Source organism: Cydia pomonella, chromosome 1 (genome assembly GCF_033807575.1).
Source record: "Cydia pomonella isolate Wapato2018A chromosome 1, ilCydPomo1, whole genome shotgun sequence".
In the NCBI taxonomy this organism is placed as follows: domain Eukaryota; kingdom Metazoa; phylum Arthropoda; class Insecta; order Lepidoptera; family Tortricidae; genus Cydia; species Cydia pomonella.
Genome location: NC_084703.1, coordinates 17218207 through 17241275, shown reverse-complemented (window position 1 = coordinate 17241275; position 23069 = coordinate 17218207). Strand labels below are relative to the sequence as shown.

The 23069-nt window shown below is 36.6% G+C and overlaps 1 protein-coding gene across 1 annotated transcript in view; it reads left to right on the top strand.

The window, feature by feature from the left end:
* LOC133517041 (protein scabrous) overlaps positions 1–23069 on the top strand; it is a 53643-nt gene that overhangs the window by 7020 nt on the left and 23554 nt on the right. Inside the window, exons 2-3 of the mRNA XM_061850167.1 lie at positions 10673–10838; positions 11914–12081. Of these exons, the coding sequence (XP_061706151.1) occupies positions 10673–10838; positions 11914–12081 (334 nt within the window). The remainder of the gene's footprint in view (positions 1–10672; positions 10839–11913; positions 12082–23069) is intronic.

Below are 23069 nucleotides of genomic sequence, written 5' to 3'. Positions count from 1 at the left end.
ATAAATTGAAGTGTTATTCGATATGCTAAAGTTTTCTGTAACTTTAATTCTATATTTACTTAGTTATTAGCAAAAATTAAAATATTTAAATATAACCGAAAGCTCAACCTTAAAATTTCTAACTTTTTACCAAAGTATTATTTAACATACTCCCAATGACATATCAAAAAAGAAAAAACTTTAATATTATCGAAACCCATTTTTGTTCAACCGCTGGTCTATTACATGCAAATATGGAAGTATTTAATGGGATATGATATGATAACACTGAACTTTGACTAGAACTTTATTTTGAATATGGATATGGTTCTAAAGATAGAGTTTTCGCGAATCAGCATCGCGAGCCTTGTCCTATTTATAATAGGGGATATACATTAACCGCCTTAATATTCATATGGGTACACGCTAAAAGCTCAAATACAAGTACCTAGCTAACAATCGGTTGTCTTAATCTGTCATTTTGACTTACATATTTGTAAGAAGAGGATCAAATTAATTACTCCTAGTTCGTAATTGAGGCTTGTAGCGCGTTTATGAATAAAGGATAATTATGCGCATTGATGCATTCGTACGATGACGAAAACCCTACCCCGGGGCCTAGCCAAGATGCCAATAGTTTGCGCCGTAGAGAATAACGAAACTATAAATGTCTCTCTGTCGTACTAATATGGAAGAGTGATAGAGAGACATTACCGATTTTGTTCGCTATGGTGCAAACGATGGGCATTTTTGCTAGGCCATATGGATCCATAGCCGTAAACGATTGGCATGTTAATCGTTTACGTTCCTTAGTAAGTATTGTAATCGTTCGCCACGCAGGGAACGAAACGCAGCTGTCACTGTCGCACTCATAAGGAAGAGTGATAGAGCGTAATAAATAGTAAAAAAGTTTCCATTCGAATATTCACAACAAAAAATAGTTTTATAAAGTCAGCCTGGATTCATAAAACTTTTACGCTTAGCGCACTCTAACTACGTATGTACTTATACTCTAATGTTTTTAATATTGTTATACTTACCTTCGGAAAGAATATTGTTATTCAACCGAGCTTCAGCACTGCGAATTTATGATTACTTATGTGAATAAAAGCTTTGCGAGTTTCATAAACTTTAGGTCTAGTATACTCGATATAAGTAATGTGAATAGGAAAGCAGGTAGTTATCGATGTTCTTTGACAGATGGACATGACGAAATTATAAGGATTTAAGGTCGTCGGTAACAAACATGCATTTGGCTCGCCCGATGGTAAGTGGTTACCGTAGCCTTAGCCTACGCCTGCAACATCAGGAGTGCTAAGATGGTCGGCTCTTTATCATTTGTCACCATGCCTGTCACGTTCTAACAAGTATGTAAGTGCGAAAGTGACGGGCATAGAGACAAGCGATAAAAATGGAACCAGGCTGCCACTGCAGAAGTGTCTTGATAACCTTTTAGAAATATTTTTGCGTTCCGGTAAAAAAAACTACAATAGAGATTAAATTTAAAATTCTAAATATAAAAATGTTACTGCAGCCTATTGTAACTATTGACTGTTGTTGACTAAGCCCACGATGATAACCGTATATAATCATAACACGAACTAGAATAAATATATAAGTCTGACAATTGTCCCACGTGTATTGTGCTGAGAGCGATTCAACCAAACTCACGCATGAAGTTTGACATATGGAATTTTATTTCAGCCAATCAAAACTTGTATTGACCAATCTACTTTTTTTGATAGCGGGAATTTGTGTATTCTGTAATATACAAAGCTGCGGGTGGGGTATACCTATTTATAGAGATGGGATAACTTTCAGTGATACCACAGAATATAGAAATAACACTTCCTACAAAACCGAAGTTTGACCGCGATTCAGGGACGAATCATGTTGTCCCGTTATAATGTATTTAGAGTAGTCAAGTTTGCGCTCTGCCAACGATATTTATCTAAACCGAGTGTGGCCTGTAACAGGAGCAAAAGTTTAAACTGTACGCTGTACTCCTCAAACTGACCAACATTTGTTCAGCAACTTTTAAAAATAACTTTTATTTTGATTTTTAGAACACTTTAAAGTTTCTTCTAGGACGCAATGTATAGCGAATTTTGTTATGTTTAAAGCGTGATAATCAACGTCAATTGCACTGATGACAGCCTACATTGAAAGTAATATTTAATTTGTATGAAAAATAGGGAGTCTAAAGAATTAATAATTTTCAAAAATCGCTGAACAAATATTGAAAAGTTTGAGGAATACAGCTTACAGTTAAATTTATTTCTCGTGTTACAGGCCACACCCGGTATAATTATTCGCATAAGTCATTATATTATCTTATCTGTGGTTGTCACTCAAAGAAACGTCAAGTTTTGCCATCCCTAATAATACGTTGCAATGCTGAGCCAATCGGACCCGAGAGCGTCCGAAAAGTCCAGTGTTACCCCACTGGTGATACGTGTCAGATAATCTACCTATGCAGAAAAAGAAGTGTCAGTCATATGGACCGCTTTTCAAAGCAATAAATATATTGAGAGCTTCATCCTTTGGCTTCATCTACAAGTATATTTATTCTGTCGCTGGACACGAAATATTTCTCGGTTCAAACTTGTAATAACGCTCAACATGCCGACATACAATTAACAAATTGCCAGTAACCCTGAAATACAACTGACAACCGAATAATACCTACTTATACCTTAAAAAAAAAAATCTTTTTATTATACTTCTTTGAAAAATATGTAGCCTTTTCTAAGAACTTTAAGAGTTGCATATATATAGATAAATCCGCCGTTATCAAATATTGCAAGATATTGTTCGGTATCTACGTGGTCGGTGGGGTTCCAATAAACACCGATAAGAAGGCTTCGTAGTTTATATTGCAAAAAGGTACCTCTAATATGATATTATAAATCTGAGACACCATTTACCGTACTCAAGTATCAACAAGTTCAACTACGTATTTAATAGAGATATATATTACTTAAGGGCTAAATTACTCAGATTAGTCGCGCCGTTAATTTCTTTAAAATATATTTGCCTTAGCAGTTCAGTTTGTTTTGCCTTATCTCTTTCTTGCAAATTCCCTTTATTAGATTAAGATTTCGCTTCAAGCTATTATTTAATTGCTAGACCAAGATAAACATAACTTTGCGTTTCCTTTGGTAAAAAGCCGTTAGCTAAAATTAGTCGTTCTTTTAGAAAATGCCAGGTAGGTTGAAACAAAACATAATGGGGAAAATGTTTAATACATTGATATCTAGACCTTGTATTATTATATTATTAACCGATGAATAATATAATAATTTTATTATCTATTTAAAAGCTGCCTATGTAGTTACGCGTTGTTTGAAATGTTATCAATAGACTTTTAGGTTTACATTTTCATTGTACTACTCATTGCTCAGTGCTCACGTTTTACCTAAGGTTTTAACATTTTTGAGGTCGAACGTTTCTTTTTTCTGCCATCTAATCACCTTCTACTACTATATAAGTATATGGGTTCTTACCGTATTGTAAACAAAAGCCCTTGCAATTAGCCCGGAGTGTACATATAAGTCAAAGAGACGAGCTTAGAATATGTAAAACATTCTTTATTGCCGTCGTCCTTGTTGTAACTCGATTACTCAATATTGCGTAGCGGCTACGGCGCGCTACGATGATGCCGGAACACAGAGGAATATATTCACCGAGCAACGGCTTCTCATATATTTTTGCTGATAAATTACACTTTCCCCGTATCCAGTATTATACAGGGTCCCCAGCGGCATATTTCCGATTCCAAATTATGGTTAAAAAAAAAATAGATAAACCAAAAATATTTATTTTTATGACAAAAAGATGAATGCGGATTGTTTTTTTTTATTTCATTTCCTTAATGTCTCCCGTCGCTGTGTAGGAACGCACTCCTCCAACGTATTCCGCATATTCGGAAATTAATGCAAAACATACGCCTTGCGGCTCAATGGCATACTCGTACTCGTATGCACGACGCTCGCTGGGCAGCGATCCATTGTCACTAATCAATTTGCAACACTCACGAAATAAAAGCACGTCGCGTCTCTCTCGCGCTTCGCGTTTGTAAATCATTTAAATTGTAAAATTAGAAATCTACCGCTGGATACCCTGTATTTGGAATAATGAATTTGCGGACTGTACAACTATTGAATACATTTAAAAAAAAATACCTTTTACGAAATTATAAAAATGGGTGAATTATAAAATATTTTACAGTACATATGGTGCTACTTTCCCGCACGCGTTCCGTGCGTATGTCGAAACTTTAAAGAGCCGTATGTACTGTAAAACGTTGTACAATACAAGTGCGAATAGGTAATACGTAACTTGTGTCGATTTAAAACACTCCCTTCGGTTGTGTTTTAATTTATCACCACTCGTTGTGAGTTTCCTGCACTTGTATCGTAATAGTTATTTACGATACAAGTGCGAATAATAGGAAATTCGTAACGAGTGACGAGTAGTTAGAAAAGTGGAATCTTTAAACAAACTTTGCTACCCAGTAAAACAAACACAAAAATAAAAATAAATGTTATTTAAATAGGTACCTATTTATCCTTCAAAATCACAATTTAAAAGTGAATAATATGCTAGCCAACATGAGGAAACAACTTAAAATTTGTTCAACTTACTTTGCCCCTCCTGTTGGATCTCTCGCGTAGCGTAAAGTACATGATAGGGGAATCGCACAGCACTTGTTTGTAGTTGTCGCTCTGTAAATTCAGTTGTCTGTGGCCGGGTGGTACTGTACGGCCGTAATTTCGCTAACATCGACTTTCATGCATAATTCTTTCATTTACGCGTAACAGCGTTTTTACCTTATTTACAGTGTACAAAATAAACCTTCATAATTTAGTCGTTAAGAAATCTACGAGCATTGTAGAATATTAACTTCCGTTAAAGTGTGATAAAAAATATAAATATTTATGTTGGTACATACAAGGATATAAAATATGTTTTAAAATTCAAGATTTGTTAACATCTTATTACTTTTAAAGCTTCCTAAAGCTTGCCGAAATACAAGTTTGAGCGAATAGATAAATGGGGCTCGAGTTGAACGTTTCGCGTCGAGTGGGCCGTGAGGGCACGCGACTCGTTATATAAAGTCGTAGAGTGGAGTTCGAGAGCGCTGAAGGGGCACGAACCGGGGCATCAGATCCGCGCGCGCGCTTATGCCACTTCGATGACCTATTGTGTTGTATACTAAATACTCATTCTGTACAGAGGTAGGTAACCTAATGAATTGTAATAGATGGTGTCATTGCACAATTTCTCCTAAGTAGGTATCTATGTCTGTTAAGTAGGTAGGTAGAGTAAGTTATCCAGGTGTGTACTTTAGTTTATACAGAAGTTTCTGAGTCATTGTAATTATTATATCGAACAGATGGTCAAGATGATTGCGGGCCGGCTTTATATCAATTATTATTATTATTACCGTATCACCCACTGGTCGACGCTTGCCCTGAACCCGGCTACTGTTTGCGAGGATACCGTTTCCTGATGTAAATGCATTAAGTATTAGAGCTCAAGGTACTCGTACAGTTTCATCCCATTACTCTTTTAATTGAACGCTTGATGATACTTGACAAAGTGCACGTCTATTTGCAATAATTTTGCTAAATAAATGCACAAAGCGATATTGGGGCAAAGTATCTTAATTTACTGTAGGTATACTCGAATTATAACTTTTTAAATTTAAGTATAAACGTTTGTTAACATAATAGACATATATACACTACGCCGGTGTCCAAGGCACGTATGGACGCGACAGTACAGCACGATTTCGACTCCGAGTGGGGAGCGCAAAAGCGGCGCTGAACCAACTGGAACTTGTCGTTAATGACTCCAATAGGGGCAAACATCTGGCCGTAACGTGATGTTTATTTATACCCCGACCGGAAGTGATGGTCTCGAGCCCACATCCGGTAGCCAGCGAAATATAGCGCGTGTGTACCGTATGCACAACGAATTTGGAATCACGGGAAACAAAACCATCCAAAATATTTATGTCTACTTATCGGCTACTGCTTTTTAGGGTTCCGTAGCCAAATGGCAAAAAACGGAACCCTTATAGATTCGTCATGTCCGCCTGTCTGTCCGATTATATTTATACTGTGAATACGGATATATGCCTACAGTATATAAATGGATTAACTTTTTTTTATGGTAAGCAAACAGGTACCTACTGAATAAAGTAAAATATGAACTAACCTAACATATATACAGCACATAAAAATCCATAAGGGATTAATTAATAATTCAGATGGGCAGCTTAGAAATAGGTATATAGCCGTGAAACCTTCGATCACTTTCTCGCTATTGTTGGGTAGTGTTTCATTTTGTTTTTCATATTTTCGACTTTCATGTCACTTCGCTCGAATTCTTATTCCCACTGATGAAAAAATGATAAGTGGCAAAAAACATCGGCTAATATTTAGAGGTTGTACAGCATCAAAAAAGATTATCTCATATAACTAACGACTCTACAGCGGCGTAGAAAGAACTTAAGCGGCTACCATCAGTGTGTTACTGAACTTTCTACATAAAAAAAAAATTAAAATGAGTATTAAACTTCAATTTTGGTTACTTGATGGTATACTTTTTTTTCAGATATGCTACCTACTTCCAAAGAAAAAGTTTTGTTATAGTGTTAAGACGCAAAATTCAGTTTTTTCATTCGATGTTAGTATCAGTGAATTATATTGTTATTTTACAACATAGTATAGGGTTCTCACTCTACCTTTTCAATTTGTGCAACCCCTAAGCGTTATCTGAATCCTTAGAAATTTGGAATAGATAATTTTAAGTTTGGGGAGGTCAAATTCAGGAAAAATATCACAACATTTTTTTCTTATACAACAGAGAAACACCCTTAATATTGGGCCCAAAGTTCGTACGTTCGTAGGTATCCTGGCAGGCTAATATATCGCTGCATATTTCGCCAAGCGATAGCGAAAATCTCCGTTTAAGCTTGGGCAAAAATGCTTTCGTATGTCCGGATGTTCTCCTCTACAGATCGCAATTATCAACCGCTTCTAGTAAAATTCTTCTTCGAAGATTAGCACATTCACTGCCAGCAACGCATACTTAGGTATATGCGGTCACCGTCATACAAAGTAACGTGTTCCCCTGACAGTGAATGCGTTAAATAGTTATTTTTTCGTCGATTCAGTTTCTGGTTTTTTTTTTCAAAATGGCGGAGGTATAATTGTTTAGTTTTAAATTATGCTCGCGAGGTTACAGCAGCTCACACAGCCACTAGTGTTAAGTATTAGTACATTACGAATTACGATACAAGTGCGAAAAATAGGAAATTCGAAACGAGTGGCGATAAATTAAGACACTACCGAAGGGAGTGTTTTAAGTCGACACGAGTTGCGAATTACCTATTCGCACATGTATCGTACAAAGTTTTACAGTACAAATGGCCCTTAAAATTTTTGAAATAGTTACGTAATATGCTAATTATCGCACTAGTGTGGTAAAGTAATGCCATATGTACCTACTGTAAATATATATTATGTGCTAGGCAAATTTAAGCGGCACCTGCATAAAATGATAATACGACAATTTAAATTATATAAAAAAGTAGGTAGGTAATATTGCTACCGATAAAAGATGACCATGTGCAACATTGTAAGAGGGTTCGTAAAAAACACGGCATTTCTATTGAATTGATTAAAACACGTTTCCAAGAACAAAATGGAATAGCATTGTGGCTCATGAGAGTTAATGAGGATAAGGTTTAACATGGTGTATTTTTCTAACGGCCGCTTAGCACATGGCGGGTTTGCACCTGGCGTCGAAAAAAGTTTTAAAAGGCCCGAAACGTGTTCAAAAGGCTCAATTTACTGATAAAAGTTCTATTTGGGCTGGCACGCGGCTCTTTGGGAGTGTGCTTAGAAATTAATCGAAGGTAACGTGCCGCCTCCGGCCGGCTGCGCTTCACATCTGTTCATTAATTACGTGTTCTAAACAAAATATTCTAATGCAGGTATTAGGTGGCCCGTACAACTTCATACGACTTGCGCAACGTGAACAAAGTGTCATTGTATTCAGTACAACCTCATATTATACCTAAACGCTATATCGATGTTGTCACTATTACAGAGCTCATCAGTACCCCTAGTGTAAATATTTTCGACAGCGAAACGTGACGTACGCGTTTGCGTTAAGTGTCATTTTGTATGAGATTTTTGACTTTCCAAAACGTCCCGCTTGGCGCGCTGTTCAAAAACCCATACAAAATGAGACTTAACGCAAACGCGTACGTCACGTTTCGCTATCGACTAAAATTACACTAGGGGTACTGTTCTATCAAGTCTCTTTGATGTAATCGTAGCTAATTTGAAAACGTAAACACGAAAGTTTCGATATTTAATGAATTATATTCCGTAATCCTTTGTATTCAGAAATCATTTATAATTAAAGAGATTCGTAAAAAGTAATTCCAAACTTCTCCCAAATTTTTTAATTTTAATAATGCTACTGAAATTGGAGTCACGGGCTGTTCTGAATGGAGATTATTGTTTCTATAAAATATGCTTGGTACCTACCTCCGACTGCCCCAGCCTTATTTATTATGTTGGAGAGTGAACTGTTTTTTTGTATTTATTTTACTTAATCCAATTACAGAGAATTAGACTGTTTGTTTTTATTCGAATCGAATAAAATACTTTAATGGAAGAATATTAAATGACGATGGGCTTTTGGCATGGAGTCACATTTCCCGATTTCTTTGTAGAAAAAGAATGGCAAGTTGGTTGGTTGCTGTATTCAGACTTTGGCTGTAACATATTATTGCTTATCTTCTAAATCGGCTTTATGGCTTCTAAGAACAAAATCGTTTGTCTTAAATTATAGTCCCAGTAAATGAATGTGTTTTAAATACATTATGAAATATAAAAAATATAGGGAATACTAAACTATTATAGTGTTTGGTTATCAAAAGAAAGTAATATATCCGAGCATGTGGTATGGTATATTACGCTGCTTTGAGCTGAACGATGCTGTAATAGTACTCATATTGTGAAGAAGGGTGAAAATGGTAATAAGATTGACCGATCGATTCTCTCGAGAACAAACATGATTCACAGTGTGTTAGGACTTAGGAAGCTACATCAAATAAGATACACGAGTACCTATATGCAGCCATATTTGAATGTAGAATATAGACAGGTAGGTGTCATCCAAGGTAACACAGCTGCACAGTATACAATGTTAAGTGACCATCATCATTCGCTTGCCCTTATTCCATTCATTTGGGGTCGGCGCAGCATGTCTTTTCCTTCCATATCTTTCTGTCACCCGTCATCTCATCGTTCACTCCCGTTCGTTTCATGTCATCTCTCCCACAATCCATCCACCGTTTCCTAGGTTTTCCTCTGCCGTTCCATCCGTCCACATCAACACACACAATGTTAAGTGACCACTGATCAATAAATTGCCAATTCATACATACCAAAAGTATTTAGAGATTTTGAAGTATTTAGTTCAATGATCACCGATCACCCTTCATAAATATATAAATCGTATATTAACATGTTTAGCGGAAGTACTTCGAATATTGATAATCTTGTCTAGGTACCGATGTGTTTGGACAATGATAAATGATAACAGTTTTGGGCCAGCATTTTATTATTCACTTGAAGTAGATTGTACCCGTTTTTCGCTTGACTATACTCATATTACAAGTGAGTTTCGGATTCCTGTAGATATCTTATCAGTGTTGATAGGGTATAGGGTATATGAAAGGTGCCTGACTTTTCCTATAAAATATTACTATTTATAGTAATGGTGATTTACTCGTAATTAAACACCTCGTGTACCAATTGATGATGGTAAATTAAAACAATAATAGTGCGTGTAACGGAAGCGGAAGTCAGACTCAGAAGCAGGAGACACGCTGGTGCGCGTGCGATGTTGCGGAACTGTGTCCTGCGGCGCCGGCCGTGGCCATACGTTAGGCCGGCCTTATGCGCCTGGAATACGTTACTCAATTCATTTACGGGTAAAGTGAGCTAGCTAAAGTGGCTGTAAGTGCTGTAAGTTTAGGTGCTTAACTGCTATTTGTGGCGACCATTGGGTATCAATTCGGTAAGGTGTACCTGATAGACGATATAAGAATTTCAACTTGAGATCAAACGAAGGTTTACTCAAAGCGCTCATAAAAATGCCTGATCAACTGAACATCAATTTGTCACTATTGCCCCTTTTTTTAAACTGTTTCGATTATAAAATTAAGTATTACGTACTAAGTACCTAGTTTTAATCCTCGACGCAAAAAGAGGGGTCTTGTACGTTTGACGCTAAAGTCTGTCTGTGAGTTTGTCTACGGCATCTTAGCTCTCAAACGGATGAACCGATTTCAACGCGGCTTTTTTTACGTGAAAGTGAGTTTCAATGGATCTTAGCTATGTTTGATAAAAATCGATCCAGCGGTTTGTAGCATCAGCTCTGTTCTTAAAATGATGTAAAGCATTTTTTGACTTAAAATGGTATAAAATGTTATGATATGATTAGCGTAAGCGGGGTTTAACCATTATTAATTTAGCAGTTATGTAACAAAATCTATAACCCAAATAACGGCCTGATGATTAATCTAAGTACGTTATACCGACCCCCATATATTAGTGATTGTTTAGTAGGTACTATGACGCTAACAAATTGTTTCTCACAGGGAAACGTCATCGGCTCCCGCGACGGGTAGCCAGTTACAGAACGAGCAAACGACTCTCCAGTGGGCACGCGCGTCGCTGCAAGAGCTGCGCGGGCAACTGCGCGAGCTGCGCGCGCAGCTCGACAGCTCCGCGCTGCTGCGACAGCTGCACGTCATGCGCAATGAGGTAACCACGTGTTCAGCTCTACCAAAGTTAAGGATCTGATGCAGTGACTGTGGATGAATGCTGGGGCATGGAAACACTGTTATTTCTAAGCACCCACGCTACCCGACACTACAAGGTACGGCTCTCTGGCCTGCCGACGTAGCCAAGGTGACAATCGCTATCGCTACGACAACGAAACGCTTTGTGTCTCTCTATCACTCTTCCTATCATTAGTGCGACAATGACAGTTGCGTATGCGTTTCGATGGTCACGGAGCGTAAGCGATTTGCATGTTGGCTACGCGGCCAGGGCCGCCTCTTTCTGCTGCGCAATGATTTATGAACTTTTTTCAACACAACTTTTGACCTATTTACCAATTCGACATCAATCTCAGTGCACTTTAAAAATCTGAAATGCAAGTAGGTAGGACTCTTCATCTATTGCCGTATGTTTCAGCGCTCGTGTCTATTCAATTTTGTTTGAAGGTAAAGAATGTCGTTTGAATACCACGTACTCACTCATGTGCCTGTACGCTGCCGGCTACGCGGATGCGCGCAACATCCCACTATGTGCAATGTAGCTATCAATCAAATGGCCAATAAATGGATGCTGTAGGTATACATTCTCGAAGATCTATTTGAAATTGTATTAAATACAAAGGAGAAACTTTACCACGCCAGCAGGATAGTTCGCCAAACAAATCGCTCAAAACAATTCGCTGTTTTGTAAGTCGCTGTGTTGAAGTAATTAATAAGGTGCTCCATAAGTAATACGGCTTCGTATACTTACCTACTTAGTTCAAATTTTATTTGAGTTAACTATTTAAGAAGAAGACTTAACGTATTTAGGTAGATTATAATGTGGTACACGAGGTTCTCATCAACGACTTTGAATTGCAATTCGAAAATACGAAATGTGACTGAGGTAGTTTTTCAACTAGTTTTTCTATTCATTCGTGTTTGTCTATTCTGATAAATTTAAGTTAAAATGGTGCATTTTGATAAAAATACCTATTTATGTGAATATGCCCACTCGCAACAAAGATCAAGATGATGAGCTGTGGATTAAAAATCCAAAAAAATTTTGTTTGTTATAGCTGAAGCAAGCGTTAGTGGAGACGTCAGATCTGGGGCAGTTGGCGCGCACGCAGGAGACTCGCGTGGACAAGCTGGACAGCGCGGTGGGCCGCCTGCAGTACGAGGCACGCCAGGCGCGCGACGCCAGGGCCGAGCACCGAGCGCTCATCGCCTCCCTGTCCAAGGAGGTGAGTGACCATTCCATTCCTATTTCAAGTAATCCTCGTACCATGCCCAACGATACTCGAAGCTGCGACCGAGCGTTTAGCCGGTTTTCTCGTAGGCAGCAGATAGATAGTATACATTTTAAAGAAGCTTATTAGGCTGGTTCGAACTTGGCAAGGTGTATCGAAAGTTAATTTGTTTATTTTCTGACATGAAAATAAATTTTAGCAAGTAATTGGTACCAATAATATTTAACAGGTAGAGGAGAGCGGGGCTAAAATTGCCGAGGGTAAGTTATACTGATGAGAACGCAAGTAAACAACAAAGCGATTCGTATAATGTTTATCGCGAAGAGTTAAATATTATGTCGCAACTACAACAATTAACCCCACGGATATTTTAGATATTTTTGTTAACTGTTGATAGTGCACTAAGCATAATCACATATTTCGATGAACTGCAAAACACTCTTTTAGCGTGTGTCAACCGAGATTTAAATTATGACGAATGAGTAAGAATTAAAAATGACCCCGCTACTGGGGTCTAATCGATCCTATAAAAATGTTCTGGCTAGAAAACTGTTTAACTATGCGCACAACAATATCACTATCCAGAAACGCAAGTAATCATTCTTTAATATAGCGCAACGCAAGCCACAAATTTTATTCACACTCTTTCCATAGCTCAATTTGGTATTCTATGAAAATCCACAGTTTTAGCTCGGCTCTCCCTACGTAAGTAATAAATCTAAGCCAGAAGAGTAACAACATATTAAAAATACATCAGTTGCTTTGCTATCTTAAACCTGACGAGCATATTGTACCTACTTATATATCAATTATATTATACACTCATACAATACCGTGCATGACTTGTTTTCTGTAGAGACAGGGAATATTTTGCTTTTAAAGTAGGCTTTTACGAGAACTCATCAAAAAAATAAATACCGTTGTACTTATACAGATACAAAGCCTATGTCTTCTGTTGTAGTCGGAACTGCACGACAATGTAAAAAAAGTTAATTGATGACAAAGGACAATAGGGACGAACATTTAGAATAAATATGTAAATAAGCGTTGTGCATTCCTTTCGCTGGAGCAGCAACATTATAATGGCGCATTAGGCTCTAGTTTAGCTATTTGCCTAATACATTTTAATTTTGCAGTTACAACAAACGAACTTCAACAAGCAATTTAGTTTATTGTAGCCATAATAATATTGTGTGCATAGTTTTTGACACTACTACTTCTTGTTAAGGGTTATCTATACACCCATGTAATTTAAGTGCCTATGAAAATTCTATTTATGTTACTTTGCCAACATCATTTATAAAACCATTTATCATAACCGCTAACGCCTAATGCTCTGACCCTTTTTAAATGTGTTCTCTAAAGATGAGCTTCAGTTCGTCCGTAGAGGACCCGTTGAACCCTCATCATCCTCCAATAGGGAATCGCATCTTATGAAGCGTAATTTGCTGACATGAATTTGTTTTTTTACTACTTAGTAAAAAATCACTTAGGTACCAGTTCAATATTAAGTGGATTTGTCTAATTTTGTGTTTATATTTAGTTAGATTAAAATCCTAAGTGATTTTCGGAAGGTAGGTACACGCCGGCAACGCTGTGTCACAAGTCACAAAATCGACGATTCGTGCTGTTCCCAAACTAACCAAAGAAAAATTCCTACAGCCATCGTCTAATACTAGAATATACAGGATGTCACAAAAATAGGTATAATAAAATAAATATAATAAAAAATTAAGGGTTTATTCGGTATCATGTTCTGATTAGGAAAAAGTAGAAGTAGTTTTTATGGGTCAATTCTTCCAATTCGGCCAACCCTCTATATAAAGGCCAAAAAATATTTCGCATCAAAATTTTTTTTCTTCATCTTTATTCTAGGACACGATACTGAATATGCCCTTAAGTGGATCCCCACTATTTGTTTGACACCTTGTAATATATTTCTTAGCTTTTTCCCGCCACTTCGTCGGCGTGGAATTAGCAATTTGGGTAGGTAGCTTTTATAAATCCAATCAGCTGTTTATCGATTCCCCATACAGACTTCCATCCTCTTTTTACCCCCTAAAGGGATAGCTAATTGCTCAAAAATGCATAAACATTCTTTATTTCTGTCGAAAAGTTAATTAATTGTCCGTTATTAAGGAAATTATGGAAATCAATAATTTTACAGATTTTAACCCCCTTTTTACCCCTTACGCTCACGGGATGATTTCGGTAATAAAAACTTTACCCCACAACTCAAACATCTCCATACCAAATTTTCATTTAAATCGGTTCACCGATTATTAATACCCAATACAAACTTCCACTCCCCTTTTCACCCTCTTAAGGGATAATTTCTGAGATAAAAACCACCCTATTTCCTTCCCTAGGACAAAGTTATCTATATATGAACTAAAACGGTTCAGTGATTGTCACGAATAAATGTATTTCAACGAATGTCTGTCCGTCCTTCCGTCCGTTAGTCCAGTCATCAGTTAAGTTGTAAGTCCAGGGCCAGTCCAGTGTCAGTCCAGTGTCAGTCTAGTATCTGTCTAGTCTTACATTACTTTACCTTATCTTTTATAAAGTCTGGTTTTTGTTAGATCCCCCTATAAACTATTACCCTTTATCACCCCCTAAAGGGATGGCTAATTGGTTAAAAATTCGTAAACATTCATATATCTTGCGATAAGTTTAGTCCTTTTTTAAGACATTATTGATTCCTCTTACAAACTTCCACACCCTTTTTTACACAATTACAGGAAGATATCAAGGATACAAACTAATCTATATCCATCCCTATAACTAAAACTATCTTCAAACCAAATTTCATATAAATCGGTTCAGCGGTTATTGATTCCTCATACAAACTTCCACCACCCCCCCCCCCCCCCCCTATTTTTGGGATAAAATCTACCCTAGATCCTTCTCCGAGTTACAGACTACCTCCATACCAAATTTTATCTAAGTCGGCTCAGCGTGAAGAAGTAACAGGCTTTCAATGGGATAGGTAGATTGGATTGGCTCTGGTGTAGTTTGGCGAAAGTATGAAACTTTATCGAATAACGAAAATGTATAATCGAGCGATAACCTCTCGCGGTCTTGATGGGAGTTTATTTCCACCCTCCACATATATACTCGTACAGGATTCACTATTCAGTTTGTTTTTCTGAGAATGTAGCGTGATATTCGGACCAGATGAGATTGACTTGATTCATGTTACAAGGCGTGCAATTTATACGTCAGGCATAACAATTAAAAGTTGCAAAAGATTAGGACATGGCGTTTTAGTTGCTACCAGTCTAATTAAACATTCTAGGTAGTTTTCAGGTTCCGTGGTAAACTTGCTCATCATTCCTACTGATTGATAATTAGAAGTCAACATTGTAAATAATGAATCGGAACTCTATTGTCGATTTTTTTTGTAGCGTGAATGGCCAAAAACGCTAATTTAAGAAGGATACATATTTAGGATACTGTTTGGTCTGTTATATGGAGTATAGGGACAGCAGTCATGTAAGTGTATAAGCAATTACCTGCCCTTATTACCTTACGCGAGAGTGAATTGTTATTTGCTTTCTGACTGAACGAGCACAAAGTCACCCCGCCTAGTTCCTATTTACTGTCTTATTAAAATATGGCATACATTATGAGTTCAAGTTTGTTTGATTATAGTAATCATTATGCTACGAATTTTATTTTTCTGTGTCATGTTTATAAAGTCTATTATTGCTTGTCGAGGAGTTTTAATAACATGTGTTATCCCTCTTCACGGTCCGTGATCGTAGCCGTTGGCGACCGTTGCGTTCGTAATTGAGTACCTATTATAACTTGTTCAGAGTTTGAATACTTATTGCTAAGTTCGTAAATTCGTAAGGTAGCATGCACTGCGAAGCGGACTCTGATACTGGAAAGGCCGGCCAATTGTTTGAACTTTGATGAAGTCCCAGAGTAATAAATCACGCTACTACTCGTAAACGTAGTTACTGCGGCCACCGGCCAGATCTCTCGCTCTCGGTGACCGGTTTAATTATCAGAATCGCTGAACGTGATTCGTGTATTCCATATTCAACAGATTGGATAAGTATTTAGGTACATACGTTACGAAGAATTTCCATAAAAAGGCATGGCGCGGCGTATTGCTGAAGTCAGTAGGTATTTAGCGCTAAAGTTAAATATTCAAACGAATTAAAATCCTACAACTTTTACCTACAAAAATTAAACCATAAATCAAAAATAAGATATAGAAAAATATCGAAATTGATATAGGTAGATAAAGACTTTCCACGATGAAGAGTGGCCATGTATAATATGGTAAAATCTTTTAAATTATTATGAATTTTGAAGCAGCACTTTTTAAATCAATTTATGGCTATCAAACTACATCATAATAATATAAATATAATATAACGTTAGGTTGTCTGTGAATTTCAGCAACATACATATTATCCAAGGGTAACAATTTTTTATTGTATAGCGTATTCTGGCTGTCTATAAGTACCAAGTTTTCCAATTAAATATCTAAGTTATACCTTAAAACGTTATCTTTCTACAGTAGAATTTTTTTTATTGTATATATATTGAGATAGTTTTGAGGTTCTTTTTTAAATTTGGTGAATTTACTTATTGTCAAAAAAAAAATCCTATACAAAAACAGCTTTCAGTGCTTGGAGTAGAAAGTCTACCTGTCTACAAATAGAAAAGAGTTTCAAAAAAGTATATTTTTGTAAAGATGACATTATAATGTGCTTTAAACAGGTTGTAAAAATAAAAATATAAATTGTGTTATTGTACGAGGAAGCTAGTGAAGATTATAAGAAAACGCTGTACCAGAAATTAAAGGTATGATGGAATATATTCGGACAAAACTCACACATATCAATACGATTACATTTTTATTATCTACAATATGATTGTATTTTTTTATTATATAGTATTCTGATTATTAAAAATAACAATCTGCTTGAAATAGTGCATTCGATAAAATGATATACCAGATCATGCATGACCACTTTTATCGTGGAAAATATTTATTAAGTCGTGAATCGTTATTGTATTAAATACATTTCAGAACGACAGGCATTTACTCGTATTTGGTTCTAAATAATAGGTAGGCATCAGGTCTAACAAACATGTTTACCAAAGTAGGTAATTAAGTGAATTAAAAGAAAACTTTGATTTCGAAGTAAGCAGGACGTATTTCACTATTATATGCTTTATTCGTTATTAAAAGTCCGAAGGCATAAATGTACTTTTCAACACACTTGCTAAAAACGACGTTTTTATTCCACTGATTTTTGACTCATAATCCTAGATGTTAAACACGCGTACTTTTTCAGTATAGTATAACACTCGTGCTTTTTCATTATACCTATTATCCAACTGAGTTAAGAAGGTAACTGATTGCTAATAATATGCATGGAAACGGAGCCTTCTTAATTTGGTCGATTAATACATTTTTTTAACCAATTATTAGGTTTCAAATGTTAGTTCAAAGAGGTTTTATCACACCAAACATAATTTATAGATTAAATTATTATTAATGAATAAACATAATATTTTATCGATTTGATCTCCATCCGTCGAATAGAAATACGAAAATATTAGCTTTTTTACACTTTTTTAATTGGCGGTTTGTCGATATCGTTCGCGCAGTTTGCCTTGCGCGCGCATTGGCAGCGTGCGTAAAAAAAAATAACGCGCCAGCCATTTTCCGTATTTGTCATAAATTGGATAGTTTCGCATGTTTTTAGTTTATATATTGACTAAAATGTAATTTTCAAGCATTGAAAATTATTAACGAAGAATACATAAAATTGAGGCTGCCAGTAATACTAATAGAGGCAAGAGCTGAGAACGATAGCCTTTTACCATCAAAATCGGGTGAAATATAATTGACGTGGCGGCATTTTTTTTATATACCACGACGGTGGCAAACAAGCATACGACCCGCCTGATGGTAAGCAGTCACCGTAGCCTATGGACGCCTGCAACACCAGAGGTGTTACATGCGCGTTGCCGACCCTTTAAAAATCTGTACACTCCTTTTTGAAGAACCTCATACTGTAGACCCTCGGGAAAACCTCGGCAGCTAGCATACAAGCCCAGCACGCTTTGATTTAATTATGCGATTTTAAAACTGTAAGCCACCATTCTGAAAATTGTACTTTAACTGTTAGGACAAAAAAAATCTAAGTAATTTATATGTTTTGTTTTTTCCTCGCAATTGTGTTGAAAAACGTCGTATGAAACGCGTGTGAAACCCACATCGGCTTTCTTATTACGCGCTCGCTTACAGCTCGCGCGCACAATTTCGCCTCGTGTGTGATGACCAACTTAGCACACTTGTATCATAATGTACTAAAATGAACCTTTCGAAATCTTTTAGGGTGAAAATTGTTAAAACCAGTACCATTTGCTTACTCAGCAAAAACAAATAAATAAATAGTCAGCTATAAATTAAATAACCTTGATTACACACAGGTGGACAGCTCCTTTCACAGATCGCTATTGATGCGTCGCGAGTGCGATACAAAACGAAAAATAGGGTCAGCGCACCGGACAGCGCCCCATCTACCTATATCTGTACTCGGAGCAATGCAATTACTCACTTTTGTATGCGGGTGCTCGGCCCTAAATGGGCCCAAGCACTTACTAAGTGGGCACTACTAATATCCATTACTTAGGTTACTGCCAATAAACGTAGCTACCTGCCAAGTGGCGAAGAAGCTCAATTAGAAGTAGAAGTAGGTATGACAAAATCATACCTATGCAATTATTAAAAAAATCATAAACGGAATCGACGAAAAAATACTATTCAATGATTACTGTAGATGAGAACATCCGGACACACGAAAGCATCTATGCCCAAGCCCAACTTCAAACGGAGACCTTTGCTTCATTCGGTTAATAAAAAGGGTCCTAAATCAGAGACGCTTTTCATACAGATATTCGTACGTTGACCCGCCTGTTGCTATCTCTATTGCACGTGCATGATTATATTGCTGTCAGGTCGCAGTGACATTGATAACCGGCATCATAGACGGTCAGCAAAATAATTAATTAATTATAAATAATATAGATAGCAACGGGCGGGTCACCGTACGAATATGGAAAGCGTCTCTGCTTTAGTAGCAAAGTCACTTTAAAAAAGTCAAAAGATTAATTATAAACAACCCTTAAAGTCAAAGTGCAGACCACCAACAACATAAAACGGTGATCAAACTATCGGCACGTGGTAAGTTTTCAACCTTAATTTTTTGGTCCAAAGAGACGCGATGATAATAATATATCCTCGTTTGTAGTATACACCGTGGGATAGAATTACCCCAGAGTTTTAAAAGGTGTTTTCTTGACCACATTTGGAGACTAAAATGTCATAAGAATAAAGTTTTCTGAAATCGGTCTTGTTTTATGGATAATGATGACAACTGTTGTGAAAATTTGTTTCTGTAATTAACTCGGTGTATTTTTGGCTGCGACTTGCCACACATAACTACTGATGGATATTAAAGATTTAAAGAAAATTCGCAATAATTATCTGAAAATAAAAAATAAATACTTTACTTACTGGTTGCAATGTTTTTTTTTTCGACGAGATGTAAAAAGAAATAACGTGTTGTGTGCAAAAAAACAAAAAAAAAATTTTTTTGCCCAATTTGACATCAGGAATGCGTGGTTAAAATCTGTCGGGTTACTCGAACCATATACATATAGTATGAACTTATGCAGGTTGACTCAAAGACGCGAAATTGGAGCGTGTGAACGTACCGCCGAACGGCACTGCGAGGATTAAGCGAAGCTTGCATTGTCGGTAAAAACGACCCTCACACAGGCCGCGGCCGGCTGTTATTCTACCTGTAATGTAAAAACGCGAGCGAGTCTAACGGCCCGATTCGAAAAATTAAATACGATAACGATAAGTTCTGGTTGAGATAAGTTCTCGTTTAGATATCGTTTGTATGTCATATAATTGACAGAAGCAGCGCGATTCGGGCAACCAATGTCACTTTGACGTTAGAAATATCGTAGATAGATCTTATGGGGATCACAGAAAAATCGAAATAAACATTGATGTAAGTATAATTGACTGGATTCACAATCAGCCGAAAAAAATGACCCCGCAAAAGTAATGCTCGAACGGCTTGAGCATGAGTTGTGCTCCCAGTCTCATTTCGGTCGTCGACAACGACAACTGTCAAACATGACGAAATGTTCTGTGAAAAAATGCGCTTATAATAGCAAAACAACAAGAAAAAAAGGATGGCATATATTTCTTTCAGTGAGTTCTATTGATATTTTAACAGAACTAATGTGAATTCTTCGTAATTTTATGGTATTTAAGAATTCATTTTGTTGATACAAATTAACGGTTGTCACGGAACAAAAATCTATGGAGTCTACATTAGATTTTTTTTAAATACCATTTTAGTGGCAAACAGGTATAAGGCTCACCTGGTGGCAAGCAAAATTATTTCAAAGAAACTAGGTGTTTTTTAAGTCGTTTTATTTTATATTTATGTACGCAGTAAAATCTTCTTTTAAAGTAGTATATTCCTACAGGGCAATCATAGACTGCATGTTGTCATTTAAAACACAGACCATTCATACAGCTATCTCAACATAGTTATTAAAAAATATAATTTTGATATTTTTATTTAAAGACAATAATATTAAAATAATTTATATTCATAAAGCGACTCCATTCACTCGCTATTCATTTTGACGTTTATACAATGATCAACTAACGAAAACGTCATTTAACCATAAAGTATTCAATGTTTTGAAATGTCCGTTTGCAAATTTGACACAAACTGTATTGCATTAAGTTTACTTTTGTATAAACTACTTATCTTGACTAAAAATATAAAGAAGCGTTATTAGCATCTTTTTTTTTTTTTTTTTTTGTTAGAATGGCTTTTGCTGCCAGGGCACTTTGCCAACGTCAAGTTTATTACGGACAAACTTAGGAGTGCACCTATGATTTAGCCCAGAATTTTGAATTTAGAGAATTATATACATAACATGAAAGATTAAACAATATAACATTAAAAATAAACACATATAGCTGTATACATACAAAATATTTAAAGACTTATATTATTTTTATCAAGGAAAAATGCCAACAGTTTTAATACATTGGGTTCAGAACTAGCTAGAAGAGACTTTACATTACAGGGGAGAGATACTTTGAATTTGAGCAAGAGATCGTAGAAGCAAAGACGGTTCAACGGACATTCGAAAAATATATGGTCAATTGTGCCTACGCCATAACCACATTGGCATTCCGGGCTACCTTTTACCTTTATCCTGAATAGAAATTCCGGAGAACACACATGACCCAGCCTTAGGCGAATCAGACTACTCGTTACTTTTTTTTTAAACTTAAATTTGAAAAACCAAGGCTTAGAATAAATTTTTCGTTGAATTTGAAAGAACTGTAATTTATTATTGGTAACCCAAAGATCTGACCAATCAGAATGTAGCTTTTCCGAGGAAACTACATCCAAGTCCTTACTGAAACATCGAAAGAAGGACCTATTACCGTTTGTAGCCGCCTCTTTTGCAGCTTCATCCGCTTTTTCATTGCCATGAATGCCTTTGTGGCTTGGAATCCATGATAATTGAACTACTAAATTTAGCAAATGGCAAGCGAAAAGAGCTTCTTTAATTAGGCAAATTATGGGGGATTTTGAGCAATTTTTAATAGAGCTACAGGTAATAGCCTGGATCGAGCTGAGACTATCAGAGAAAATTACCGATTTAGGCAATTTGTGTTCTATTATATATTTAACAGCTTTCAAAATGGCTACGCATTCTCCGGTGAAAATAGAGCAGACCGAGGGAAGTTGAAATTTGTGGGTTGACTTCAAATTGTCATGAATGAAAGCACATCCAACTAAACTATTATTTGATTTTGAAGCATCAGAGAAGAGTAAATCCCATCCCTGCCATTTAGTTCTTACTGTAGACAGGAATCTGTCATTGACGTCAGTCGAACTACGGTTGACTCCTATGTTCACTGATTTTTGCTGGAACATAAGGGCCTCGAAAGGCACTGTATAAATGGGAATCTTAGGGAATTGGATTAACGGAGCCTCAATATTATTTAATCTAACTAGACTAGTAACAAGATTTGGTTTTGGTCTTCTAAGCCATAACCGATTCACTTCAACATGAGATTGTAATAGTTGAAGCTTTGGGAAGATCGGGTGATTTTCTAATTGAGCAACACGGAATAAATATCTATCAGCTAAATACTGGCGACGAATCTTTAAGGGGGGATCAGCGCATTCTACTTGAAGCGCTCTAATGGGAGAAGATCTCATGGCGCCAGTAACTATTCTTAGGGCTTTAGATTGAATCCTATCTAGTTTTTTAAGATCTTTTTTACGGCATGGCTCAATTATAATGGAACCAAAATCAAGAATAGACCTAACTAAAGCGTTATATAATAATTTCTGAGAATATGGGTGGGCTCCCCACCATGAGCCTGATAGGGCTCGAATGATATTCAAATTTTTTTCACACTTTCCAATTGTACTATTAATATGTTCAATCCATAATAGTTTGGAATCAAAGGTCACACCTAGAAATTTTACATTCCTATGGACCGGGATGGCTTGAGAACGAAATGACACATTAATAGGAGGGCAATTTCTGCCTCTGAAAAAGACTAGAGCAGAGCTCTTAGAAGGTGACAAGTCTAAACCATGGGCATCTAGCCAAAGACCCAGAGAAGCAAGAGAATTGTTTATGTGATGGGACGCATCAACGACGTTCCTATGGGCCGAATATATTGCAATATCATCCGCATACTGGAGGACATTGCAATGCTGGTTGATGGACTGATCTAAGTCAGAAGTATATATACTGTACAGTAATGGACTTAAAACCGAGCCCTGTGGTAGACCTCTCCAAACAATTTTTGGATTATCATGCATATTAAGCACTCTTAATGTAATTTTTCTGCCTGATAACAGATTATTAATGAAAAGCACAAC